This window comes from Cetorhinus maximus, chromosome 3 (assembly GCF_964194155.1).
Source record: "Cetorhinus maximus chromosome 3, sCetMax3.hap1.1, whole genome shotgun sequence".
Classification (NCBI taxonomy): domain Eukaryota; kingdom Metazoa; phylum Chordata; class Chondrichthyes; order Lamniformes; family Cetorhinidae; genus Cetorhinus; species Cetorhinus maximus.
This window is the reverse complement of record NC_135881.1, coordinates 103754869-103777065: the sequence shown is the minus strand read 5'-3', so window position 1 is coordinate 103777065 and position 22197 is coordinate 103754869. Positions and strand designations below refer to the sequence as shown.

The window sequence follows — 22197 nt, the reverse complement described above, 5'->3', positions numbered from 1 at the left end:
AAGTGAAATGACAGAAAGCCAAATTCCACTTTGATAAAGCTGCCAAATTGTTGCCATATTGAGAGTTGGAGAGTTGGTCAGAGTGCAAACATTCGAGGCATTCAACAAAAATCAGTCCATGTGCAACTTATGGCCTGTGTCATACATGATGAAAGTGAAGGACCAAATCCATCGTCGCAATCACAGAAATATATGTACAACTGGAGAAGATGCTTCTTCACAGCAGATAGCTGATGAGGAAGATGTAATTTTGCTAATGGAGCAAGGATCTGAACAACCATCAGTCTCAGAGTTTAGCCATTTCCCAACAAATGCAACTGATCAGCACCAATAATTATCACAGCAGCAACACTCACCACAGCAACAACCCAGAGAAGGAACGTCACCCCAGGACGCAGACTGAATTAACAGCCAAAAACAACTCACACACATAGCATTAGGAGATTGAGTGCTTAAATATTATGGCCGGAATTTCTTGGCCCCATTGGCATCGGGCGTCTTGGCAGGTGTGGGGGGACAATATGGCAAGAAGGCTGTCATGCAACCAGTTTGCAATCGTCCACTCCATCCATCAATGGCAGGCCACATTTCCTGCTACCGCACGTTGGGAGCCTAATTTCAATACTTTACATCTCATTATAAGCCCTGCTAACCGGATTCATCCCCCCATGCTGGATCATCTGGGCACGTGGGTGTAATTGCACGCTGACGCGTTTCACAACTGTACATAAGCGACGTGCACCTGGCGAGCTGCACTTGGCTCAGCACTTCGAGGTTTGTTTGCCTACCTTGCTTTGGATAGCACTTGCAGTCATCAGCACCAGGCTTCGCAGGCAGCACCACATCAATTTTAGGGGGGCTCACAGGCAGGTCTCTACCTACGAGACCAGCCGTAAGACAGGGGTAACTTTTCAATGGTTGCAGGGCTAGGGCTTGCTTAGGGAAGGTAGAAGTGACCTCGGCAAGGGAAGAGGCTGCAGGTCGAGGGCTGTACTAGGGAAGAGGGTATCCTAGGGTGTGTGTGGAGGCACATGTTGAACTGTGCAAGTGGCCTCAAGATGGTGAGGGCTGAGGAGGTAGTCTCCAGAGAAGGAGGCCAGATGGAGATATGAGGTGTGTGTGAGAGAGTGAGTAGTGATGTACCTTGAGCTGGCAGTGAGCGAGATACCAGTGAATGTGTGATGGCCTTGTGAGTGGGTGAGTTTAGAATGATGAGATGGTTGCCTTACCCTGGCAGCATGGATGAGATCAGTCATCCCCTTTCTGCACTGGATGGCCGACCTCTTGTGTGTAGCATTGGCATTGACCACCACTGCCACCGCCTCCCAAGCTGGAGTGGTGAGACTGATGGGCCTCCTGCAGCCAGAGCGGGGGTTAGGGTACATTGCAGCGGGCCTCCATGACATCCAGAACGCATCCCAGGAATGCGTCACTGAATCGAGGGGGCCGCACTCATCTTGGCTTTTGGGGGCCATGTCTTCACTGGAGTAGTCCTGGGCTGTAAGCATTGAGAAGTGTGTGCGCAGCTGCAGTTTAAATATGGCGTCCTGCGTGAGGAAGTGGCGAGGTAATGGCGTGGCGGGCAAATTGGACGCTGCCCGACAGCGAGACAGCGTGTTTCCTGTGGCTGCATAATTAATGAGGTGGAATTGGGGCGAAACGATGCAAAATTCCACCATTGCGGCAGACGGATAAAACAACATTTTTCCCGCCAGCAACTGCACTTTGTGCAAACCTGGGACGATTCCGCCCTACATGTGCAATGTGTGTATAGAGACAGGCGAAATTGGAACAATCTAGTAAGAACAAACTATTTTTTGTGAAAAGTGGGATGTTTGGATAAATGCCTTCGTACACTATGGCTTGCCATACTCTTGTGACCTCTGATGGTGTTATATGCTAGTAAAGGTTTTAGGAAGTAGCCATTTTATACATGGTCAATCACTCCCCTTTGCCTGGGCCTACCTGATTTGCCCCGGCAATCCCTGATCCCACGTAGCTGAACTCCAGGCCTGCTCTGCTGGTCCAGGGACTGTTGCAGTCCTAGTAGTGACCACTGCTCCCAGACGGGCTGACACCTCTTGGAGGCAGGGCATCCTGCCTTGGAGGGGAGAAACCAAGACTTCAGGCAGCCAATTGCCTGAACCATGTACAATAGAGTCATGGCAGGTGGAAGCGGGCTTGCCTCGGACTTTCCAGGAAGTGGGTGGGGCCACAGCCTCCGCATGAAATTCTAGCTACATTGCAGTTCGGTGGGTATTTGTTAATCTCGTGCCCAAGCTAATGCACTTGAGGCAATTTAGGAGTCTTTCTCAGTTAATGGGAGAATTAGCCTGTATGCCTGAACCAACCATTCCACTGCAAAAATAAAACAAAAATACTGGGTAGAAAAACACAGAAACAATTGTCAGCTGCCTACCCTCTCACAAACAGATGGTGCATTTCGCATGATAACCATAGAACATTAATGAGAAAATAGAGATAAATATTGGAAAAAATGGAAAATGGAAAGACATTAATTAACAGCACACTGAAATTCTAAAGATATTCCATTTTTTTTTATAGGGGGAGCAAGGCCCTTCAGGACCACCTGGGCCAAGGGGTCCAACAGGACAAGGTTTACCTGGTGCAAAGGTACAAAGTTAAATTACACTTTTTACATTCATGGATTACACCATCACCAGCACTGGAAGCATGAGTGACTGTATTTTGAATAGCAGAGAATGCTAATTCACGCTCTAGTCCCAATACCTCAGATGCTACAAGGGCAAATAGCAAGGATTATACTTAGAAGCAGAAGAATATTTATGATATTGCCAGTCAGTCGCTGTTCTAGTTCTTGTGTGATCATCTTGCAAATTGCATAAGTCTTCTCTGATCAAAGATTATCAAGTTTTACTGGAAGTCATGCGGCTTATACATGTTGCTAAATTATTTTTCACACTTCTCAGCATCTGATTATATGTTCACTGTTAAGATAACTGGAATTATCGCACATTACAATTGTCAGATTAGCAAAGGTGATAAGACAGTTGACTTGTTGAAGTTAAAGCTAACTGTACAAATATTGAGGCTAATGAAACTGTAAGAACTCATGTCAATACATATAATACGTTAATGAAATGTAATAAAACTAATAAGATGTAGTACATAGAAATACATAGAAATTACAACACAGAAACAGGCCATTCAGCCCAAATAATCCATGCTGCCATTTAACCTTTATGTGCAAATATTTTTAATCATATTTACCCACCCACAATTCTTCACCCCTGTTCCTTCATCCACCCATTCGAACTAATCTTAAATGTTGACATAGTTTCTGCCTCAATCATTAACCCTGGGATTGAATTCCACAGTCTCACAACTTTCTTTATAAAGAGGTTTCTCTGGTCTTCTGTTATAAATCTCTTACACAAAATTTTGTTTCTATGGCCCTCATTCTTGACCCCTCTGGAAACAGTCTACTTAAATCATCATCCCTCTGGATCCTTCTTCCCCTTCACTTCCCCTTCATTATGCCCCACCTCAATGTATTTCAAGCTCAGCATGACGAACTGGAGTACAATACTGCACACAGTACTCTGAGATCTTGTTAATGTTTTATCCAGGCTCCTTATTATCTCTTGGCTTTTATAGTCTATACATTTTGAGATAAAATAACTTTATATAAAAAACGTTATCAGCCTGAAGTGCTGTTGTTAACATCCTTGAACCTTACAGCCCCCACCCCACCTCCAAGTCCCTCTGCTGTACCACAGCACTGAGCCTAATTCCATTCAGAAAATTATAGCTCAAAACAAGAAATGAGCAGCTCAAATAAATGTCCTCTGCTCAATCCTGATACTGGATTGTTGGTGTGCTCAGAGGAAGCCAACACCTCTGTAGTACTTTCTTGAGCAATTTAAATCTATGCTTTGAAAATAACAATTTCAGGAACTATGAAGATCTCATAATATTGTATTATTTTCTCTATTAACTAGCAACTTTTGAGCTTATAGCACTAGAGCGAGTTACCATTTAAAATGCATGGCATTACAATTTTTTAACTAACAAATTTAAACAAATGTAAATTTAATAACTTAAGTATATTAAATGACAGGGAGACCGAGGATTTCCTGGAGAAAGGGGCCCAACAGGATTAGGGGGAAGAGGACTTCCAGGTCCTAAAGTAAGTATGTTATTATCTGTCTATGCCTTGATGGTCATTTACTTTTTTATATTCTTAGGAACAAACCCAATATTATTAGAAATATGTCTGCTTCAAGAAAAAACTACTATGAGATACACAGTTCTTATTGCTGCCAATATGCCTGATCCTTTGTGAATTGCTCGAATTTTGCAGCAGAAATTGACTGAGCCTTCAAAGTACACCACCTTACCCATTAAGTACACCACCTTACACATTTTCTAGCATGATATTGTTAAAACTTTTATTATCCAGGGTTCTTTGCTCGCAAGCAAACGATTCAGTGAATGGTGCTCAGGAAACAGTTTTCTTTTCCAGGCAGGTCCCGGTTGAATTATGCAAACAGGTTGCATCGACGAGGTTTGTATTATTATGAGGGGAAAATTAAGGGGTTGAGGTGATGATCGGATGATTAATGGATTTGAAAGGGTAGACGGACAGAAACTACTTCCCCTGGTGGGGAGACAGAACCGGGGGTGGGAGAATAATGTTAAAATTATAGCTAGACTATTTAGGGGTGATGCCAGGAAGCACTTGTTCACACAGAGTAGTGGAAATCTGGAAGTGAGAGATGTAGTGTAGTGCAATATGATTGGCCCCCTCCCCCTTTCTTTGACCCTGTGAGCTCAATGGAAGCACACTTCTTTGAATATTAATATGACAACACACTGCCTGCAATGTTTCATGCACCATAGATATGATATGGTGATGACAGGTAACTTGTTTTTTGACAAGCTACCTGAGTGAAGGCCCCATTCCTTAGAAGAAAAAGATGGAAAGAATGGGCACAAACCCAGGGATTCTGGTTCCCCATCTGTGCACCCCTCCCCAACAGAGATCACAGAGCCCACTATATCCAGGGTCATTTCCTCAATTTGAATTCATGTCTTCAGGCTTGGACACCCTCCTCCAGTTTTCAAATTCTTGCCTCTATTATGAGCTTATTCAGCCTGAAAGCATAGGAAAATGATGTACAATGACACCTTTCTTGTGGCTAAGCAATTAGCTGCTGTGCTTCCCAGAAGCATGCAAGAACTTGCAGCATGCAAGTGTGTCATGGTACTATTCTCCAGCAATGGTGAATGATTTACATGCAAAAAAATGATGTGTTTGAGTTAGTACGACTGTTAGAAAATCCAAGGAACGTGTAAAGGTAGGGAAGTGCCTTTGTGAGTGTACGGCAGGTTGAGGGGAGCGTCTGTGAGCATGTGTTGAAAGCATGTCATTAGAGTACCAAACTAAGAGGTAAGTAAAGCAGTCACCTATGCTTACAATTATCTTCAAGAATTTCATGTTTTTTTCAGCTGGGAACGTGACCTCTTTAGAATAGAACCTAATGGATTTAAGGAGGAATACTGATTTTACACGTGACTCTATTTCAGCTACGAGTTATCAGCCTTGAAATTACTGCTAACAATATTAACAGGCAAATGTGTTTGTAGAATTTTTATCTATTGACCAGGTTAACTGAGGTGTTAACCTTTAGATGGGGCAACATCCATATTACAAAATTGGACAGAGAAATGCCTTTTGGACAGGGTAATTGTTTACCTGCTAACAATACACACACACAATACACACTCAGCTTTTCTGTTATTAAATCTGTATGTTGCAGACATTGTATGTGACCTTAAATCCACATTTTAAGTTGCATCACTAATTTTCTTTCAGGGTGATCCAGGAGCGCCAGGAGCAGCAGCAAATCCTGGAATCCCTGGTGATGCTGGATCAAAAGGAGCAAAGGTACCATAAAGATTTTTGGTTCTATTTTCTCTGTTTCCTTCCCTCTTTTCCTGAAGCCAATGATTCTTATTGGTGTTGGGTTCTATAGACAGCGGGCAGCCTTTCACCTAAATGTTCCCAGTATCAGTTTAAGCCCTTCCCCACTTGCTGCCTAGCTAGGAACAGGGAGTGAACCTAGCTCTTTTCCAGCCATGCATGGCTCAGCTTAATTATTCACTTATTATCAAGCAGCATTTGGAATACAAGGCTTCATTCAGCGTCATCTAATTCCCAACTTTTGTACATATGGCTTATGGATGTATATCTTAGAACATGGACTGATTTTATAGCCAGGCGTGTTTTTGCTGTGGGGGCACATAAAATATGAGGAGTGGCTAGCCCACCACCTTCTCACCCATCCTGAGCTGTCCCCCATAATATGGGTGATGGGTGGGTGCCAAAATCAGCAGCCCATCTGCCATATGTAAATAAATAATTAAGGATCAATTGAGCTTGTTTGCAAGCCCATTGACCCCAATATTATGCTGCCCATTGCCATAACAGAGGCAGGGGTGGGCAGCCCGTTCTATCAAAAAGTTTTTAATATGGTGGGAAGGAAGGGGGTTGCGTTTTGTGCATTGGGGACAAACCCCTCCCTCTGCCCCCGTAGATAGTACCCCCCTTCCTTCCTCTTTGCATGCACTGCAAAACCCACACCCCCTGCTTCCATCCCTAAGGTGCTTGATCACCCCCGGTCAATACTCTTGACTTACTTGAGTCCAAGATCCATTGGGGTCTTTATCCTGGGTCTTATTGCAGTCCCAACAGCGCCCACTACTGAACTCTGGCACTGCTGGGACTGCAAGAGCTGTTGGCCAATCCGATTGGCTGGCAGCTCCCAAGGCCGAGACTTCCTCCCGGTGAGGGGGCGGAAGTCCCACCCTTTCTTTGTTGTTGCCACCTGAATCCTATTTTTCCACTCTGCACAATCCCACAGAAAACAGTTGTAGGCTTAGCAATGGGATGATTCCTCAGCTCAGAGTTGTCGCGGTGCAGTATGTATGTGGAAAGAATAAAACCTTTGATTTTTTTTTATGTATGGCATAGTGTTTTGTGTACTTCATGTTACCACTCACTCTTATTCGTCATGAATGCCTTAAGTGATCAGATGAAATAGTAAAATTAATACTTCATGTTAGATATTAAAGGCGTGTTCTGTTTAGCAAATCCATGTTTGGTGGTAACACATTTTCCATAAGGTGACTTTTGCAGAACTGGAAAGAGTTATACTCTAGAAGATTGACCATTCATATGTAGCACATGAGGTTGACTCAAACCCAGAAAGAATGAATGATAGTTTATTCAGCTGTTAAAATGTCTAAAGGAAATGAGCTTCAGCATTCTTTCTACTGGACGTGGGCTCATTTCACTAAACTGTCCTCCAATTTGGCAGCAATTTGATCAAATGTTCCTTAGCATACTTATATATGGTGTGGAAAATGGAAAGCTGCACTCTGCCTCTCCTTGTGATAGGGAAGGCTTTTTTTGGACTGGGGCCACATTACAGACAAAGCTCTTCATTGCATTTAAGCTGTATGTTACCTGATCTGAGAATATTTAGTATTGTACTGTAACAATGAGATTCCAGTGTGGGGATTCTTCTCTTCCTTAAACCTTTGCAAAATGTAGGCAGCACGTACTTGAATCTCTGATTCACAGCATGTCTCAATGCTTCTTTTTGTGCCCGTGTGTGTATCTATTGCCTGCTCCCTCATTGTCGCTCTCAATCCACGTGTATAAGTTTCTATCCATCTATCTATCGTATTTTTCTATTCATTCATGGGATGTGGGCGTCGCTGGCTAGGCCAGCATTTATTATCCATCCCTAATTGCCCTTCAGAAGGTGATGGTGAGCTGCCTTCTTGAACCGCTGCAGTCTATGTGGTGTAGGTACACCCACAGTGCTGTTAGGGAGGGAGTTCCAGGATTTTGACCCAGCAACAATGAAGGAACAGCGATATATTTCCAAGTCAGGATGGTGAGTGACTTGGAGGGGAATTTCCAGGTGGTGGTGTTCCCATGCATCTGTTGCTCTTGTCCTTCTAGATGATAGCAGTTGTGGGTTTGGAGGCTGCTGTCTAAGGAGCCTTGGTGAGTTCCTGCAGTGCATCTTGTAGATGGTACACAATGTTGCCACTGTGCGTTGGTGGTGGAGGGAGTGAATGTTTGTGGATGGGATACCAATCAAGTGGGCTGCTTTGTCCTGGATGGTGTTGAGCTTCTTGAGCATTGTTGGAGCTGTATTCATCCAGGCAAGTGGAGAGTATTCCATCACACTCCTGACTTCTGGCTTGTAGATGGTGGACAGGCATTGGGGAGTCAGGAGGTGGGTTGTTGCCGCAGGATTCCTGGCCTCTGACCTATTCTTGTAGCCACAGTATTTACATGGCTAGTCCAGTTCAGTTTCTGGTCAATGGTAATCCCCAGGATATTGATAATGGGAATTCAGTGATGGTGATGCCATTGAACATCAAAGGCGATGGTTAGATTCTCTCTTGTTGGAGATAGTCATTGTCTGGCACTTGTGTGGCACGAATGTTATTTGCCACTTGTCAGCCCAAGCCTGAATATTGTCCAGGTCTAGCTGCATTTGGACATGGACTGCTTCAGTATCTAAGGAGTCGCAAATGGTGCTGAACATTGTGCAATCATCAGCAAACATCCCCACTTCTGACCTTATGATGGAAGGAAGGTCATTGATGAAGCAGCTGAAGATGGTTGGGCCCAGAACACCACCCAGAGGAACTCCTGCAGAGATGTCCTGGAACCGGGATGATTGACCTCCAACAACCACAACCATCTTCCTTTGTGCTAGGTATGCCTCCAACCAGCCGAGAGTTTTCCCCCTGATTTCCATTGACTCCAGTATTGCTAGGGCTCCTTGATGTCACACTCAGTGAAATGCTGCTGTGATGTCAAAGGCAGTCACTCTCACCTCACCTCTGGAGTTCAACTCTTTTGTCCATGTTTGAACCAAGGCTGTAATGAGGTCAGGAGCTGAGTGATCCTGGCAGAACCCAAACTGAACGTCAGTCAGTCGGTGATTTTGAAGCAAGTGCAGCTTGATAGCACTGTTGATGACCCCTTCCATCACTTTACTAATGATGGAGAGTAGACTGGGGGCGGTAGATTGCCAGGGTTGGATTTGTCCTGCTTTTTGTGTACAGGACATACCTGGGAAATTCTCCACATAGCCGGGTAGATGCCAGTGTTGTAGCTATACTGGAACAGCTTGGCTAGGGGTGCAGCAAGTTCTGGAGCACAGGTCTTCAGCACTATTGCCGGAATATTGTCAGGGCCCATAGCCGTTGCAGTATCCAGTGCCTTCACTCATTTATTAATATCACATGGAGTGAATGGAATTGCCTGAAGACTGGCATCTGTAATGCTGGGGACCTCCGGAGGAGGCCAAGATGGATCATCCACTTGGCACATGTGGTTGAAGATTGTTGCAAATGCTTCAGCCTTATCCTTTGCACTGATGTGTTGGACTCCCCCATCATTGAGGATGAGGATATTTGTGCAGCCTCTTCCTTCAGTGAGTTATTTAATTGTCCACCATCATTCACATCTGGATGTGGCAGGAATGCAGAGCTTAGATTTGACCTGTTGGCTGTGGAATTGCTTAGCTCTGTCTATCGCATGCCATTTATGCAGTGTGGCATGCAAGCAGCCCTGAGTTGTAGCTTCACCAGGTTGACATCTCATTTTTAGGAATGCCTGGTGCTGCTCCTGAACTCTTCATGGAACCAGGGTTGATCCCCTGGCTTGGTGGTAATGTAGAATGGGGGATATGCCGGGCCATGCGGTTACATATTGTGTTTGAGTACAATCCTGCTGCTGCTGATGGCCCACAGCGCCTCATGGATGCCCTGTCTTGAGTTGCTAGATCTGTTCGAAATCTATCCCATTTAGCAGGGTGGTAGTGCCACACAACTTGATGGAGGGTATCCTCAATGTGAAGATGGGACTTCGTCTCCACAAGGATTATGTGGTGGTCACGCCTACCAATGCTGTCATGGACAGATGCATCTTTGGCAGGCAGGCTGGTGAGGATGAAGTCAATTATTTTATTCCCTCATGTTGGTTCTGTCACCACCTGCCGCAAAGGCATTGTAGCAGCTATGTCCATAAGGTTTTGGCCAGCTCATTCAGTAGTAGTGCTACTGAGCCACTCTTGGTGATGGACATTGAAATTCCCCAACCAGAGTACACTTTGTGCCCTTGCCACCCTCAGTGCTTCCTCCAAGTCGTGTTCAACATGGAGGAGTACTGATTTATCAACTGAGAGGGGCATGGTGCATGGTAATCAGGAGGAGGTTTGTTTGCCCATGTTTGACCTGATGCCATGAGACTTCATGAGGTCTGGAGTCGATGTTGAGGACTCCAAGGGAAACTCCCTCCCGACTGTTTAGCATTGTGCCGCCACCTCTGCTGGATCTGTCCTGCTGGTGGGACAGGACATACCCAGGGATGGTGATGGTGGTGTCTGGGACATTATCTGTAAGGCATGGTTCCATGAGTATATCTATGTGTAGTGATTGTAGATAAAACCTTTCCTACTGTTTTAGGGGTCATGTGATTGTACCGATGAATCAGCCCTAAGCATGGGTAATCTTAGGGGCGGAGCTTTCTAGTTGGTTTAAGCAGGTAGCTTCTACATGAGCTCTGTAAATAAAGTTACCTGTTTCAAGTAAGAAACCTGTCCAGTACATCAAGTTTATTACAATTGGCGATGAGGATGGGATAGCTCTGATGCTGCACCTCACCTTAGGATTCGCCCATGAAAGATTGGAGCTAGTACATAGAGCGCCTAGATTTTGAGGCAACCCACCTCCACCACCCTCCCAGGCAGCGCATTCCAAATCGTCACCACCCTCTGGGTAAAAAAGTTTTTCCTCACATCCCCCTAAACCTCCTGCCCCTCACCTTGAACTTGTGTCCCCTTATGACTGACCCTTCAACTAAGGGGAACAGCTGCTCCCTATCCATCCTGTCCATGCCCCTCATAATCTTGTACACCTCGATCAGGTCGCCCCTCAGTCTTCTCTGCTCCAACGAAAACAACCCAAGTCTATCCAACCTCTCTTCATAACTCAAATGTTTCATCCCAGGCAACATCCTGGTGAATCTCCTCTGCACTCCCTCCAGTGAAATCACATCCTTCCTATAATGTGGCGACCAGAACTGCACACAGTACTCCAGCTGTGGCCTCACCAAGGTTCTATACAACGTCAACATGACCTCCCTACCTTTGTAATCTATGCCTCGATTGATAAAGGCAAGTGTCCCATATGCCTTTTTCACCACCCCACTAACATGCCCCTCTGCCTTCAGAGATCTATGGACACACACGCCAAGGTCCCTTTGTTCCTCAGAACTTCCTAGTGTCATGCCATTCATTGAATACTTCCTTGTCAAATTACTCCTTCCGAAGTGTATTACCTCACACTTTTCAGGGTTAAATTCCATCTGACACTTATCTGCCCATTTGACCATCCCGTCTATATCTTCCTGCAGCCCAAGACACTCAACCTCACTGTTAACCACCTGGCCAATCTTTGTGTCATCCGCAAACCTACTAATCCAAGCCCCCACATAGTCATATGTCGTTTATATAAATGACGAATAATAGGGGACCGAGCACAGATCCCTGTGGTATGCCACTGGACACTGGCTTCCAGTCACTAAAGCAGCCTTCTGTCATCACCCTCTGTCTCCTACAACTAAGCCAATTTTGAATCCACCTTACCAATTACCCTGTATCCCATGTGCATTTGCCTTCTTTATAAGTCTCCTGTGTGGGACCTTGTCAAAGGCTTTGCTGAAATCCACATAAACTACATCAACTGCACTACCTTCATCTACACACCCAGTCACCTCCTCAAAAAATTTAATCAAATTTGTTAGGCATGACCTCCCTCTGACAAAGCCATGCTGTCTATCCCTGATCAAACCTTGCCTCTCCAAGTGGAGATAGATTCTCTCCTTCAAAATTTTCTCCAATAGTTTCCTTACCACTGACGTGAGACTCACTGGTCTGTAATTCCCTGGCTTATCTCTACAACCCTTCTTAAGTAGCAGAACCACATTAGCTGTTCTCCAGTCCTCTGACACCTCCCCCGTGGCCAGAGTGGAATTAAAAATTTGGGTTACAGCCCCTGCGATCTCCTCCCTTACCTCCCTCAGCAGTCTGGGACACAAATCATCTGGACCTGGAGGTTTGTCCACTTTTAAACCTGCCAACAACTCCAATACCTTGTCACTCCCTATATCAATTTGCTCAAGAACCTCGCAGTCTCTCTCCCCGAGTTCCATACCTTCATCCTCATTCTCTTGGGTGAAGACAGATGGGAAGTATTCGTTCAACACTCTACCGATGACCTCTGGATCCACCCATAGATTGCCCCATTGGTCCCTAATGGGCCCTACTCTTTCCCTGGTTATCCTCTTCTCATTGATATACTTATAGAATATCTTGGGTTTTTCCCTACTTTTACCAGCCAGAGCTTTCTCATATCCCCTCTTTGCTCTCCTAATTACTTTCTTAAGCTCCACCCTGCACTTTCTGTACTCCACTAATGCCTCCGCTGATTTGCTCCCCTTGTACTTGCTAAAAGCCTCTCTTTTCCTTCTCATTGTATCCTAAATATCTTTGGTCATCCATGGTTCTCTGGGCTTGTTACTCCTTCCTATCACCCTAGAGGGAACATGTGGAGCCTGTACCCTCCCCATTTCCTTTTTGAACACCCCCCACTGCTCTTCTGTAGATTTCCCCACAAATAGCTGTTCCCAGTCTACCTTGGCCAGGTCCTGCCTTATTTTACTAAAATCCACTCTCCCCCAATCCAAAACATTTTTTTGCAACTTGTCTATTTCTTTGTCTATAACAAACTTAAATTGTACCATGTTGTGGTCGCTATCACTAAAATGCTCCCCCACCATCACCTCAGCCACCTGTCTGGCTTCATTCCCCAGAATTAGGTCCAGCACTACGCCGTCCTTGTTGGACCCTCTACATGTTGACCTAAAAATTTCTCCTGTACACATTTCAAGAAATCCACTCCATCCAAGCCCTTAACACTATGTCTATCCCAATTAATGTTGGGAAAGTTGAAATCACCTAATATAATTACCCTATTGTTATTGTTTTTACACACCTTCGCAAATTGTGCACATATTTGCTCCTCAATTTCCAGCTGACTATCTGGGGGTCTATAATAAACACCTAACAATGTGGCTGCCCCTTTGTTAAGCTCTACCCACAAAGCTTCATTCGATGCCCCCTCCAAGATATCATCTCTCCTTACTGCAGTAACTGACTCCTTAACTAATAATGCAATGCCTCCTCCTCTTTTACCCCCTCCCCTGTCTCGCCTAAAGATTCTATATCCCGGAATGCTGAGCTGCCAACCCTGCTCCTCCCTCAACCACATCTCAGTGATGGCTACCATATCACAATTCCACATGTCAATCCTCACCCTTAACTCATCCGTTTTACCTGTAATACTCCTGGCATTAAAGTAGAGGCCATCCAGCCTTGCCTTACTCCCTTGAAACTTAATGCAGCTGTACTCCCTCTGACTTGATTATGATATGTCCCTATTCTGCTGACATTCTGTGCCCCCTCCCCCTGCCGAATTAGTTTAAACTCCTCCCAACAACACTAGCAAACCCGCCCACAAGGATGTTAGTCCCACTCTGGTTCAGATGTAGACCGTCCTGCTTGTACAGGTCCCACCTTCCCTAGAAACGATCCCAGTGATCCAGGAATCTAAAACCCTCCCTCCTGCACCAACTCTTAAGCCACATATCCATCTGCGCCATTCTCCTATTTCTGTGTTCGCTAGCATGTGGCACTGGGAGTAATCCAGAGATTACAACCCGAGAGGTCCTGCTTTTTAGTCTACTGCCTAACTCCCTGAATTCTTGATGCAAGACCTCATCCCTCTTTCTACCTATGTCATTGGTACCAACATGTACCATGACCTCTGCCTTATCACCCTCCCCCTTCAGGATGCCCTGCAGTCGTTCAGTGACATCTCACCAGCGTTTCAGAAATTAATCTGTTACTGATGTGGGGGCAACCGTGTACCGGAAACCTGCAGATTTAAGGAGGCAGAATGCCATTACTGCCACAAAAAAGGGCATGTAATAAAACAATGCAGAGCGAAATCGAGACAGCCAATCAGACAGCAGACCAAGACGATTGAAGTGCACAATATAACTGAACCAGAAGCTGCTGATACTGATATTGATTCTTATACAATGTCAAAGCAGTAAAAACTAAACCAATCACCATCACCCTTCAAGTGAATGGAAGCCTCTAGTCATGGAAGTAGACACGGGAGCATCGACCATAGTGGTGGGAGAACTCGCACTTAAATACCTAAGTGAAGGTGCCCTGCTGCTGAATCTGGAGCAAACCATGGCTCAGCTGAAGATGTACACTGGAGAGTCAATACAGGTAAAAGGCGTCGCCACAATACCTGTGTCCTATGGGCAGCAGACAGCCCAGCTTCCAGTGATCATTGTAAAAGGCGAAGGACCCAGTCTTCTGGGCCACGATTGGTTACAAAAAAATTCAGCTCAGCTGCTCAGAAATTTTTCAAGTGAGAATAGGAGGAATTCTTGAGCTGTTACGGAAATGTGACAGTGTATTTCATGATGAATTGGGAAAGATAAAAGGCCTACAAGCAAAAATCTACATAGATTCAAGGTGACACCCCGGTTCTTTAAGACCAGACCTGTGTCTTATGCCCTAAATGAGAAGGTGGATGCAGAATTGTGTTACTTAGAGAAGCTAGGCATAATCCAGCCAGTCCAATTTTCCGAATGGGCGATGCCCATAGTCCCTGTGATGAAAAAAGATCAAACTATTCACATTTGTGGAGATTACAAATTAACTGTGAAGAAGGCTGCTAATTTAGGTAAATATCCTATCCTGAGGATTGAAGATTTGTACGCTTAGCTGGCTGGAGGAAAATCCTACACCAAACTGGACATTAGCCATGCATACCAACAGCTGGAGCTGGACAGCACATCTAGAGGGTATGTAACAATCAACACGCACAAGGGCCTGTACCAATATACACGCCTACCCTGTGGCGTATCATCGGCCGTGCAATCTTCCAAAGGACCATGGAAAGCCTATTGCAAGGACTTCCCTCAGTAGTAGTATATACCTAGATGGTGTCCTGATCACAGGATCAATGGAAGCCAAACATTTGGCCAACCTAGAAGAGGTTTTAAGAAGATTTTTGGAAGCTGGTATATGATTGAAGAAACAGAAGTATATTTTCCAAGCAATTGAAGTCACTTACTTGGATCATCGAGTGGATGCCCAGGAGTTGCATCCAGTAGAGGAGAAAGTCAGGGCAATCAAGGAGGTGCCCTCTCCTACCAGTGTCACTGAACTCAAGTCTTTTTTCAGCATGATAAATTATTATGGTTGTTTCTTGCCAAACTTGTCAACAGTGTTAGCCCCTTTACACTTATTATTTAAAAAGAACCATTATTGGTCATGGGAGACACAACAAGAAGAAGCTCTTGTAAAAGTCAAGTAGCTATTACACTCATCATGTCTACTTGTACGTTATGACCCATCAAAAGAATTGATATTAACCTGTGATGCGTCTCCTTGCTTGTGGCAGCAATGTTGTCACACAGGATCGAAGATGGTTCCAAAAGGCCAATAGGCTATGTCTCCAGAACCCCCCCTGCAGCCGAGAAGGGTTATTCAGAACTTGAAATGGAAGGTTTATCAGTAATATTTGGAGTGAAGAAATTCCATCAGTATCTGCATGGTCGACATTTCACCATAATGTCAGATCATAAGCCATTAGTGGGTTTATTTAGTGAAGATAATGCAATTCTGCTGATAGCCTCAGCCAGAGTTCAACATTGGGCTTTGATTTTATCAGCGTATGAGTATGAGTACACCTTTATGCACCATCTGGGTGTGCATATTGCAAATGCAGACGCACTCCATCATCTTCCATTACCAGGTAGCATTGTGCATCCTCCAGTGCCACAAGAAGTTGTACTTGTGTTGAATTTCTTGGACTCTTTGCCAGTCTTTGCGAAGCAAATAAGGAATTGGACAAACTGGGATCCAGTTTTATCAAAAGTCCGAGACCAGATAATGCAAGGATGGTCGAATGCACCAATCTCTGAAGAGATAAAACCATTCCATTCCCATAAAACTGTGCTAAGTTGTCAAGATGGAATCTTCTTGTGGGGATCAAGAGTCATTGTCCTTTTGCAAGGAAGAGGACTACCCTTGACAGAGCTTCACAGTGCGCATCCAGGTATTTTGAAAATGAAGATGCCTATGCGAAGCTATGTCTGGCGGCCAAGCATAGACAGTGACATTGAAAGCATGGTCAAGTACTGTCTCCAGTGTCAGCAACAACAGAAGTTTCCCGTTTCAGTTCCACTGCATCCATGTGAGTGGCCTGGTCGACCCTGGGTTAGACTACATATAGACTATGTAGGTCCATTTTTAGGTACCATATTTTTATTGATCATCGATGCACATTCTAAGTTAGATCACCGACATTGTGTGCAACTATTGAAAAGCTATGCCAATGTTCCAGTGCACATGGCCTATCAGAAGTCATTGTTTCGGATAATGGTACTGCCTTCTCTAGTATGGAATTCCAGAGATTCTTGAGTTTAAATGGAATTAAACATATTAAAACAGCACCATATCATCCCTCATCCAATGGGTTAGTAGAAAGAGCAGTGCAAACTTTCAAATCGGGAATGAAGAAGTTATCCGAAGGAACGATAGAAACTTGAATTTCATGTTTTCTTCTCAATTATCATATGACTCCTCTTGCAACCGTGGATTCAACACCATCTGCATTACTGATGAAACACCACCTTCATACAAGGCTAAGTCTGTTGTTTCCAAACTTAGAGGGGAAGGTAGAGAAGAACCAGAGTAGTCAGAAATTGAATCATGATATTCATAGCAAAGCTCAAAAATTTACTGTGGGTGATACAGTTTTTATGATACAGTTTTACAGCTGGGTGCCTTCGTCAACAGGAAGGGCTTCCACTCCATGAATGTGCAGATAGTGTGTGACCATTGGATGCAGACTCTGCAGTTCTGTGCAAGATACCCAGGCAACTGCCATGACGCTTACATCCTGAGGCACTCCCAGGAGCTGAGGTTCACCAGTGTTCCAGCCCAGCTGTATGGATGGCTGCTGGGTGACGAGGGCTATCCCCTCAAAAGGTGGCTCATGATGCCTCTCCGCCATCCAAGAACAGAGGCTGAGCAGCTGTACAACAGGAGCCATGCCGTCACAAGGGCTGTGGTAGAGAGAGCCATCGGGCTTTTCAAGATGCGCTTCCGATGCCTGGACCGTTCAGGGGGCACACTGCAATACCCCCCAGATCGTGTGTCACTGATAGTGGTTGCATGCTGCACTCTCCACAATCAGGTGCTGGAAAGGGGCAATGCTGTGGAGGAAGACGATGTAGATGCAGATGCTCTGGCAACAAACGATGAATCCAGTAGTGAGCCTGAGGAAGAGCATGGTCAGGAGAGGGTAGACACTGACCCGGGCAACCTCCAGGGAGGCAGGGACACCTGGGAGGCTTTGATCCAACGCTCCTTCAGCCAGCCTACCAAATAAGAACCACTACCACATGCCAGGGTTGCAGGCTCCATACTTGAGACCTGACAGGAACATTTGCTTGGTGAACAACATGCACTATGTGCCATTTCAATAAAGCTCAATGACAAACAAGTCACTCATAACATCATAGGTTACCCTGCACCTGCAGAACTAATGAAGCACCCAGATGCTTGTTGAACAGAAACACATTTAATGATGTGGTGCCTGGCATACATAATACAAATTAAATTGAAAGGTGTTATCCGTCAAACCTAATAATATTTACCATAAAACTGGAGGGAAAAATATCACCAGTGATAAGCCCATATTGTGCTTAAGGTACTTTAAGTTTTCGCTTGCGGGTGCTACGTCTAGGTGCTCCCCCCTCGCTGGCACCAGCATTGGAGACAGCCTGCTCACTCTGCTGTCCTGTTGGCCTTGATGACCTTGGCGAGCAACCTCTGACCCATGGAGCCTGTGCTGGCTCCGCCTGGGAGGGAGTGGCCAGTGGCACGGCTGGCATCTCCCTACTCGCCGCAGCCTCAGCAGATGCCACGGTCACTGGCAGAGGGGCGGAGGAGCATCAGCCGTCATCCAGAGCACCCTGAGAGGAGCCTGCGCCCTGACAGACGACAGGCAGCTCGTGCGCCAACGTGAGGTCACATTGGACCTCACTGCTCAGCATTGATGGACAGGCACCTAGCTAGGATACTTGGTGCCCAATCCATATCCCACACTGACGCTGACCAGCTGAGGTCATTGCTGGTGTGAGGGCTTGTAGGTCCAAGCGCACCCTCAGGAACCCTTGATTCTGCTCCTGGAGGAGCCTCTCCATGAGAGTCGCCACTCTCTCCATGGAGGAGGCATTGCGTTAGGCAATCAGGGTCATTGCATTGCTGATGCTCCGCATGAACTCCTCCATCACGGAGACCAAGGCACGCATTCCCTCATGTATCTCTGTCAGACCCTCCCGCACACCCTGCTGGACTTCCAGCATCTGCAGCCTCAGGGACAACTCCAGAGGCCCATCATCAGCCACCGACTGAGCATGTTCCTGGTCCCCAGCAGTCCTCTGACTGCCGGCGTCCTGGGCACTCTCTGCATCCGCCTGCACCACAAGCGAGTGTGAAGTACCCTCGCCGCTGTGCACCGAGATACTATCCATCGATATAATGCCCAACGAGGTGCTGATATCTGCGCTGATGCCTGCTAGGCTGAGAAGGTGTGACGCAGGTGTGTTTCCATGGTTACTATCCTCTGGGGTCAGCGGTAGGCCTTCAGGCACCTCACCCCGATGGGCTGCAGGTGAGCCTGAAAGAAAGAACAAGGACATGTCATTAGTTGAAGTTATTACGCTGTCACTGTGCATGCCTGACACCTGGATCAGGATGCCCTCGTCTTTCCATTATCAATGGGGATTCCATGTTTGAGGCTCATATCAATATAGAGACTACAGTGGAATGGATGCTCTTACAGACATTCTGACTTCAGTGCACTGCACTCTTACCCCCACTGTGGCACCCCAACCTCACCGCAGCCACTTGACCTAGGTGCATGGCGCCTCTCCAGCTCCAGGGCCTCCAGCTCATATCTACTTAGGATTAGAAGGTGGGCCAGTCATCTGCCAGTCTGCAACCTCTCTGCATTGTTATGGGATGTCTTGTCCTGAAAGAACAGAGGAGCATTGATTAGTTCACCCTCTACCTGCAGCGCCATTGCAGCCTGGCCAACCCCACCTCGAGGGGCGCAGCCAATTCATGACCCTCGAGCCGCAAGAAACTCAGTGCAAGCATCTAGGGCTCACCCCCTTGCCCAGAAGCTGCCTCAATGACATTTGCCACTCTCATTCTAAGGACTCTGAGGCCAGGTGGAGGGGGGTGGCCCGCTCCTAACTGCTGTGCTAAGTGACCCAATCCAACACGGTACTCACCCTTCCCGATTGCAGGAGATCATTGAACCGCTTATAGCACTGCCCCCATGTGCTCCTCACCACATCATGGGAGCTCACCCTGGATGCCACCTCCTCCCAGACATGTTTGGTGAGGCGTCCTCCTCCCACCTATGGGGACAAGGATCTCTCTGCATCCTGCCACCTCCTCCAGGAGGGCAGCGAAACACTCATCGGAAAAATGCGGGGACGACTGCCCCTCCGACCTGCCCCCTCCGCCTGCTCTGTTCAGCACTTAGCTCCATGGTGAGGTGCGTCTGCTTCACTGGCAGCCTTCGCATGGCTGCCGCGGCCGCTTTTAAATCGGCCGCCGGGTCACCCTTGGACCCGGCAGACATTGAGCTCCCCATTAACGGGATACAAAACGGTTTCACACCAGCCTCTGGTGGGAAAGGCCAACCCGCCATCATTTTACACCGGCGGGAAACCTATTTTTAAGCTCACACCGCATTGTCCCCACCCTCCCTGTCCGCCATTAAACCTGCAGTGGGGAGGGGGCTGGAAAATTCCACTCAGAGGAGAATTTCCCCCCCGTCGGCGGGGGATTGGATGGGAGCGGACGCGGGCGTGCCGCCATTTTACATGGGCAGGTTAATTAAGGCCCGCACAGCGTGACGCGCACCCGGAAGCTCCCTGTGCAGGCGTGATGCACTCCCTGTGTGGGCGGGGTGGAGTAGGCTGAGTCGGGGCCTGCGCGCAAAAGAGTGCAGAAATCTCCCTGAGGCACTGAGCTACCACAGGGAGACTAGTTTGATATTTGAAAATTTTAATAAAGAAAAAAAAATTTTAGACATGTACCCTCATGTGACAGTGTCACATGAGCTGGGACATGTGAATGAATTTTATTAAAATTTTTTATTAAACTTTCAAAACCTTCGTGAAACCTCATCCCACTCGTGGATGAGGTTTCATGATAAATGCGAAGGCCGCCTGGGCTCTTCACCTGCCCGCCAACTTAAGGTTGGACAGGCAGCTCAGTTTATTAGCTTAATTGGTGTTTAAATGGCCTTAATAGGCCTTTGACCGTTTGGCGGACGTGCAGCCGAGTCGGCTGAAATGTAAGAGCTCCATTTGCACAATGTCATGTTATTGAGCTGTTTTTGCATATGCATTGCCCTTGTCGACTCATTTAAAGTGGGCATTAAAGGCTAATTGGATGCTTGCCTTTCAAAAAGTCATTTTTTAAAGCTGAACTGTTGGAATTTTGATAGCTGCACCAAAGTTATGAAAATGGGTACAACTTTTCGAGCCCTTCTACTGAGTTTTTTGGAATCAAGAGATAAGGGTGTCGGTATGACTTGTACCTCCAGTTGTCTGCCTGCATCCAATTTAATCCAGACCTAGGTAGATAACTGCCAATTCAGGCTAAGGTTCACCAGGGAAGCAGTGATGAATTGTACCATCTGCTGCAACCCATACAGCACCCGCCGAGCTCAAAATCTGAATGGTGCGCAGTGACGTCAGGACGCGTCATTTTACACGTCGGTAAGCGGGCCCTGCTCCCACTCGCGGACCCGAAAATTCTGGCCAAAGAGTTTGAATTAACTGCACACATGTTCAAGATGTAAAGTTGTTCCCATTACAGCTGTTAAAAGTCAGCACAATGTTTCTCCAAGCTACTTTTATTTAGATGTGTCTTATTTCATGAATATTGAATAGAGTAAATTTTCCTTGTATTTTGCCAGGGTGAACTGGGAGTTCCAGGGTTACCTGGTGCACCAGGGTTTGGCGTCAAAGGAGATCCAGGAAAACCGGTGAGCTTCTTATCCATTTCAATTTTATTCCTTCTTATGACATTTAAAATATATAACACGGAGACCATTTTAATGTCAATGAGTTAAGCTTGATGTGAATCCATACAGCAGATGGCCTTCAGTAGCAGTAGTCAATGTTGTAATTGTCTTCAATTTCTGTCTCTGGGTAATTCCAGGCTGCAGCAGGCATATCTACAATATCTGAAGTGCATTGATACATCAAGCAGGAACTAGCACTTTGTTCACCAGAGCAAATAACTTTCTATTTTTGCGTTTCCATGGAAATAGTTATAATGACAGAACACTGCATTTTTTGTTCCAGACATAGCAGGATTCTCCAAGGGGAAACTCCAAGTGGTTATTGGTGTCACCATACCAATGAACACAATTCAGTCCTTTTCAAAAACCATAAGGCATTGCATTCCATTAGTCAACAGGTGATGAGCACCATTGAAACATACAGATTAATGCTCAATTCCCAGGCAAGAGTCACCATTATTTTATTCTGAGGCACATCTCTGTGCCTGCTTTACTTAAAGGACAAGGGAAACTTGAAGGATGGCTGCCAGAGGACCCTGACTACTGACACCTTTGTGAGAGCAGACACAATGTGGCCTACAGGAATAGTGATAGAGCCGACTACTGAAATATTGAGGTAATGTTTCAGAAGCCTGGGCAGCTCATGGAGCAGATCAGACAGTACAATTCTGCCAAAATCTCAAGATTAAACTGTAGCTTCTACAATGTTCCAATCTAAAGAGATCCAGCTGTCAAAGAGTAGGAGGAGAAGCCATATTCACATCCAAGGCTGGAGAAGGATACTGATGGTAATCCAAAAGCAGTTGCTGTGGAAGCACCATTGCAAAGCTGAAGAACATCAGATCTCGCTCCCAA

General features: G+C 46.0%; 1 protein-coding gene and 1 long non-coding RNA gene across 2 annotated transcripts in view; one reads left to right on the top strand and one right to left on the bottom strand.

Moving 5' to 3' along the window:
* Positions 1 to 22197, top strand: part of LOC144678832 (uncharacterized) — a 330763-nt gene that overhangs the window by 206221 nt on the left and 102345 nt on the right. The window contains exons 17-20 of the mRNA XM_078538787.1: positions 2566 to 2634; positions 4103 to 4171; positions 5861 to 5932; positions 21235 to 21303. Coding sequence (XP_078394913.1) covers positions 2566 to 2634; positions 4103 to 4171; positions 5861 to 5932; positions 21235 to 21303 — 279 coding nt within the window. The remainder of the gene's footprint in view (positions 1 to 2565; positions 2635 to 4102; positions 4172 to 5860; positions 5933 to 21234; positions 21304 to 22197) is intronic.
* Positions 1 to 22197, bottom strand: part of LOC144678833 (uncharacterized) — a 50512-nt gene that overhangs the window by 10976 nt on the left and 17339 nt on the right. The gene's annotated exons all lie outside the window — the stretch shown is intronic.